The following is a 6,463-nucleotide window of genomic DNA, read 5'->3' as shown; positions in this document are numbered from 1 at the left end:
TCAATAATTCAAGTAGAAGCATTAACACTCTAAATTTGGCATTTTTTGGGTCAGTCAAAATGGGCCTTATGACGTTTTTGGTCAGGAGGCGCAGTGATTGTTAATTGTTTAAACTTACTGTTGGGCCTATCCAAAAATTTTGCTTTCTTAACAAAAAAGGAAACAGGGGCATTAGTTTCTTTAGGAAGGGTAAAGAAGTTAAGTTATTAGTTAGGATAATAGTACTAGAATTTCGCATATTTTAATTAATTAATAAATTAATTTGTAATGAAGGGGTCCGTTTTCCCTAACCTTGCGAAAAAACCCGTTAAAGCCTCTCACAACTAGTCCCAGCTGTCGCCGTCACCGCCGCCGCCTCTCCGGTTTGCCGCCGCATCCGCTGCCGCGCTCGTTTCTCGTTCTTCTGTTCCATATGCAAGATTCGAATCTGTTTCTGTGCTGCTTCCGTTCTTCCACTTCCGTACGCTGCTCTGCTTCCTCTTTTTTGCTACTTAGCTTTTAGCTGATAATGAATGTGTTGTTGCTTCTGCTATAAGTGAATCTTTGCAGTACATTATTGAATTATAGCTGCTATAAGTGTTGTTGTTGATTTTAATTTAGTTATTTATTGTTGCTGCTGCTGCTGATAATTTTTATTTATACCAATTCCTATGAATCTGAACTTGTTCTAAAGGTTAAACTATGTATGCTTGTTAAAGAAAATTGGATTAGGCATTGATAATAGAGCCAAGAAGTAGTATATTTGGAACATTAGGCAAGAAAAGAAACAAAAAATCATTGGATTATTTTGCACTAGCTTAGTGTCAGCATAGGATTTTGTATTGTATGATTATCGTTGAAGCACGTTTTCTGGTGTAAAGCCAAAAATTGAGGTTGTACAAACTTTTGATTCATTCTATAGATGCTGTTATGGCAATTGAGTATGATCAAGTTTTGCTGTATTAGAACTAATACTACATACCAGAATATCAATTTGATATTTATTTCTTCTTGCCATGTTTGATGTCTAGTGTCTAGTCCAGTTTTTGGAAGCTAGGTTTCCCTAACCAGCTACTCTTAATACCTGGTGCTTTGTCTCTCTCTCTCTCTCTCTCTCTCTCTCTGCTACAGTTTTGTTTGTGTGATCAAAACGGAGTTTTGTTGTTGGCATTGCTCAATATTAATCTTCCATGTGGCTTAGCTTCAAGTTCCCCATCATCAAGTTCACTCACAGCTCCAAGTTCAAATTCAAGTTTGCTTCAACTGCTGCACTTGCACACTTCAATGTTTCACACACCAATTTCAGTGAAAGTGAGGATTCTTCTTCTTCATCATCTTCTTCTTATTGTAGCAGCAATAACATCACCAAAGACAACATAAAAGAAGAAAGTTTTCACATTGTGAAGAGTTTGCAGAACGATCCTTCTCTTGCTTTTTCACTCTTCACTCAACTGAAGCAACAACAATTTGTGGGGTTCCCTGAGAACATTTCAACCTATGCAGCAATCATCAGGATTTTCTGCTACTGGGGCTTGAATAGAAGGTTGGATTCCGTGTTCCATGATCTTATTGCACTGTCTAAACAGCACCCTTCATTTGAAATCCATGACTTGTTTGAGTTACTAGTGGATGATGGTGGTGTTAATGGTGGGAATCACAATTACATGCTTAGAGCAATTGATGTGTATCTTAAAGCTTGTGTTGTTCTTAAAATGTTTGACAAGGCCATTGATTTCTTGTTCCGAACTAGGAGGCACGGTGTTGTGCCGAATATCCTTACTTGTAACTTTCTTATAAATAGGATGGTTGAGAGTGGTAAGGTTGATATGGCGTTGGCAATTTATAGGCAACTCAAGAGACTTGGTTTGTGTCCTAACCATTACACTTATGGTATTGTGATAAAGGCATTCTGTAAGAAGTGTGAACTGAAAGAGGCAGCTTATGTGTTCAAGGAGATGGAAAAAGCCGGGGTAAGGCCTCATTCGTATTGTTACACGGCTTATATTGAGGGGCTTTGCAAGAATATGAGGTCTGATTTGGGATATGAAGTTCTCCAAGCATGTAGAAGGGAGAATGTGCCTGTAGACCTTTATGCTTACATAGTCGTTATCCGGGGGTTTTGTAGTGAGATGAAGTTGGATGAAGTCGAGAGGGTGTATTTAGATATGGAAAAGAAGGGGTTGGTTTGTCAGGTGGATGTTTATTCACCATTGATCTATGGGTACTGTAAAAGTCATAATCTGCTTAAAGCTTTAGCCCTACATGAAGCCATGCTTTCAAGAGGTATAAAAACAAATTGTGTGATTGTTAGCTACCTCCTCCAGTGCTTGGTTGAGATGGGCCTTACTATGGAGGTGGTTGAGCTGTTCAAAGAATTGAAGGAATCAGGCATGTTTCTTGATGGGGTGGCCTACAACATTGTATTCAGCGCTTTGTGTAAGTTGGAGAAAGTGGACGATGCAGTGGACATGGTGGAAGACATGAAAGCTAAGCGTATGGTTTTAGATATTAAGCACTATACAACCCTTATAAATGGATACTTCCTTCGGGGTAAACTTGTTGATGCCTTTGCTATGTTCAAAGAAATGAAAGAGAAAGGTTTGAAGCCTGATATTGTCACGTATAATGTAATTGCTGCTGGTTTGTCTAGAAACGGCCAGGCTCATGATGCAATTGACCTTTTGGACTATATGGAGACTCAAGGTGTGAAGCCAAACTCCATTACACACAAGATGATCATCGAAGGTTTATGTTCAGCGGGGAAGGTAGTGGAAGCCGAGGCATATTTTAACAGCTTGGAAGATAGGAGCATTGAAGTCTATTCCGCCATGGTGAATGGCTACTGTGAAGCAAACCTTGTCGGAAAATCCTATGAACTATTCCTTAATCTGTCAAACCAAGGAGATATTTCTAAAGAAGGTTCCTGTTTTAAGCTACTTGATAAACTCTGCATGGCAGGTGACATCCACAAAGCTATTATGCTGCTAGATACAATGTTGGCTCTTAACGTGGAACCTAGCAAAATAATGTATTCTAAAGTAATAGCTGCTATGTGCCATGATGGGAAATTGGAATATGCTCGTTCTTTGTTTGATTTTTTCATCAAGAAAGGATTTATGCCTGATGTAATAACTTACACAATTATGATAAATACATATTGTAGGATGAACTACTTGAAAGAGGCCCATGAACTCTTTGAGGATATGAAGAGAAAAGGGATAAAACCTGATGTCATTACGTATACAGTTCTACTTGATGGGAACTTGAAAGCAAATTTAAGAAGGCATTTCTTGTCTCCAAGTGGAAAAAGAACAGGGGACGTTTCTTCTCTCTGGATGGAGATGCAGAAAATGGAAATAACTCCAGATGTTGTTAGTTACACTGTGTTGATTGATGGTCAAATAAGGGCGGCTAACTTTCAAGATGCTATTAGCCTCTTCGATGAAATGGTTGACAGAGGATTACAACCAGATACTGTAACATATAGTGCTATGATTTCTGGCTTTTGTATCCGAGGGCACATGGAGAAAGCTCATACACTGCTTAAGGAAATGTCTTCCAAAGGAATGACACCAGGATCTGATCTCATCTTGGCTTTTAAACGTGGTATTGTGAAAGCTAGAAAGGTTCAATTTCGAAAGTAATCAATCAGTATAGACGGTTTGAGCTTCCGTTTGTCCCAAGTCTTAAAGTATATCAAGTAAATACCCAAAGGTGAAGTAAAGTCCAATATGCTGTTAATTAATTTGTGAAGACTTACTGAATTATAGTTGTTTGATTATTGACCAAGAGATTGTGTTTGCTTATACAGGTTTGAAAGAGAAAATCCTTGTGATTTGATTACTAGGAAGTTGTTGTGCATAGGTATGGATCTACAGTATATGAGTTAGAATGACATGTAATTATGAAACAATTGACACAGTGTTCTGTGCAGTACATCGTTCACGGAAAATTCTTAAGAAAGTTGCAGTCAAAGTTGAATCAGGTGAAGACTAATGCAAATGTGTTTCTTCAGGTAATTGATTAGTCTACTTTTCATTTGGGAGTATAAGGTTTCTCCTTTAATAACCGAAACTACAGTGACCACAGAATTTTGTACTACTTTTTTACAATAAAGTGACTATGGTCTTTCCTCCACAAGTAGAGAGGCTGTTTTGATATTTGAACTTGTGATCTAGACAAAAACTTTACCACTCCACCCAAGATTATTGGAAAGTATTAGGAATATATAAATCTTCAAGAAAAAAGAAAAGAAAATTGCATTTAACTTGTTTAGTCCTTGGAAACTTTCATCTGCACTTCCAAAATTTTATGTTTACCTCAAGAAGTTGTTTGGCCCCTTGTATCTGGTGCTATTATTAAGTGTAAAGCCAAAGTTGAGCTTTCTCAATAGGAACTATAAGATTAGTGCATTATCTAATTTCATTATATCTCTACTCTTTTTTCTTTGTCAATTAGAGATTCCTTGTGCACCCTATCTAACACCTTGTTTTTATCCTTTTGTTACTAGCAAACTATTATAGCATCTAACTAAAAAGGCTCATCAATTAACGGCTTAGCTTCAGTATTATCTCTCACCCATTATCACATGCTAATTTTTATGATAACAAATTTTCCCTTGGATGAGTTCTTTGTGTAATTTTAATCAACTGTATAAAAAGGAGATACCTTTTCTTCATATGGCATTTGGGTCTACCGAGTTTAAAGTGCTAGTAAGGATGTTTGTGATTACACTCGTATCTATAGATCTATAGATATGTGTTTGTCAGTAATAGCTTCCCATGCTTTTCGTTCCTTGCTTTAATATTGAAGTTTGAATCCCATGCAAACACAGTTCAAAGTTCAAACTCCTAACCAAATTAAGCTATCGATTTCGAAAATATCTAAAATGAGTAGCCTAACTTTATGTTGTTTAACGGAGTATTAAAATGAAAGTTAATGTAAACATTTTGTTGGATCTCTTGACATGACCAAAAAACCATAAAATCATCTGGATCATTGTACAAAATATTATTGCTTACTACCAAAAAGCCATTAATTACCATATTTAAAATTTGTCCTATTTCGATACTTTGTTATTTTCTTTTGCAGGCTTGTGTTGTATTTTCCTTAAAACAATGGTCCAAGACCATTTGTTGCTATAGTTACTGATTTCGCTGGATTATCAGGTATTCAGGTATGTAATGTACATGTACATGCTGCATTTTCAAAAGTGCTTTTTGTTCTGTGTGAGATGGAAAGATTGGCTCACCTTATCAATACCTATATTGAACACAACACGTGGAAACCAATTAAGATCAGTAGGAATGATCCTAATTTACCTCACATGTGCTTTTCAAATGATATTATTATGTTTGTCACGGTCACTTATGAGCAAGTTAACATCATCAAAAGTATGCTAGAGATTGTTCTGCAATGATTCTATTAAGAAAATTAATTCAAAGTCAGTCTTGCATTTTCTTTTTCTGGTAATGTCTCTAGTCAGCTAAGACAAGATTTGAGCGCTCGAAGCTCGAGCACCTTAAGGATTAATTTACCAAGGAGATTTTAAACCATGGCTAGACACGGTAGGAACCTTATTTTCTCTCTTGCGTGCTGTCGTCGTCGAGAATAATACCAAATTACTAGTCCTCTTCGTAAAATTGCACTGCAGGGTCATATCTTTGGCTAAGGACTATGCTAGATATCACAAGGGAAGTTTCATTTTGGCTTGGATGTAAATTTAGGATCTTGTTTGGTAACCAAAACAAAGCTGTGGAGTATTTCTTAGGGTTTGTGTATTTTTGTAGAAACATGGACCATAGGTCTTGTGGTGACGCCACGAGCAATCTAGGGCTACACAGTGTCTCGTCTGACTATAAGGGAATTAGCCGACGACAGAGAATTGTTGGTGGATGCAAACCTTATGCCGGGAAGCTAACACGCACGTGGACGAGTTGGCTAGTTTGGGGGGTCATGGTCTGCCTAAAGGTATCTCCATTTTCGGAGTAATTTTTTGTTGTTAGTAACCATGGAAGAGCAATTGTTACACCCTTTCTTTTTCCCCACATAATTTCTGAGTATTATGTAGGTTTCACCCACATTTTTTATGGTCATTATTCCTTGCGAAGGAAGAATCACTCTCTGTTGATGAGTGTACAATAAATTTTCCATAACATTCTTAGGAATATATATGCTTAAAATTTGTAATGTGATTTACTTAATTCTTTTGTCAAATATTATTTATCTTTGTTGTATCTAAGTAGTGATTAAACATTTTAATATTTTGTTCCATCAATATCCATCAAGTCAATATTTAAAATTCAAGTAATGCAAGACATACAAGTGGTTTTTAACCAAATCTCCAACTAAATTTTGCTGTTTAATACTATGGCACTTGATGAATATAAATGGATCAAAATTAAATAAATAATTATGTTCTCATTTTAGCTTATACAAGAAAAAATAAAATAAGATTTCAAAGCTATGTAGGAAATTCGTTCTA

The 6,463-nt window shown here is 36.4% G+C and overlaps 1 protein-coding gene across 10 annotated transcripts; it reads left to right on the top strand.

The window, feature by feature from the left end:
• Positions 1–262: 262 nt before the first annotated feature.
• Positions 263–6,213, top strand: LOC127740685 (pentatricopeptide repeat-containing protein At2g26790, mitochondrial). 10 transcript variants are annotated; one of them, XM_052252142.1, is made up of 7 exons: positions 263–460; positions 1,111–3,693; positions 3,791–3,843; positions 3,914–3,994; positions 5,071–5,155; positions 5,461–5,546; positions 5,633–6,206. In XM_052252142.1, the coding sequence occupies exon 2, from the start codon at positions 1,170–1,172 to the stop codon at positions 3,621–3,623; it is 2,454 nt and encodes an 817-aa protein (XP_052108102.1). In that variant the 5' UTR covers positions 263–460; positions 1,111–1,169; the 3' UTR covers positions 3,624–3,693; positions 3,791–3,843; positions 3,914–3,994; positions 5,071–5,155; positions 5,461–5,546; positions 5,633–6,206. The 10 variants fall into 10 exon arrangements, with proteins under 10 accessions (XP_052108102.1, XP_052108104.1, XP_052108092.1 ...); XM_052252144.1 differs by having other exon boundaries at positions 3,914–5,147; positions 5,633–6,212; XM_052252132.1 differs by having other exon boundaries at positions 5,461–6,206.
• Positions 6,214–6,463: the final 250 nt, after the last annotated feature.

The sequence above is a fragment of the Arachis duranensis genome, chromosome 1 (genome assembly GCF_000817695.3).
Source record: "Arachis duranensis cultivar V14167 chromosome 1, aradu.V14167.gnm2.J7QH, whole genome shotgun sequence".
Classification (NCBI taxonomy): Eukaryota; Viridiplantae; Streptophyta; class Magnoliopsida; order Fabales; family Fabaceae; genus Arachis; species Arachis duranensis.
This window is presented reverse-complemented; position numbering and strand designations above follow the sequence as displayed.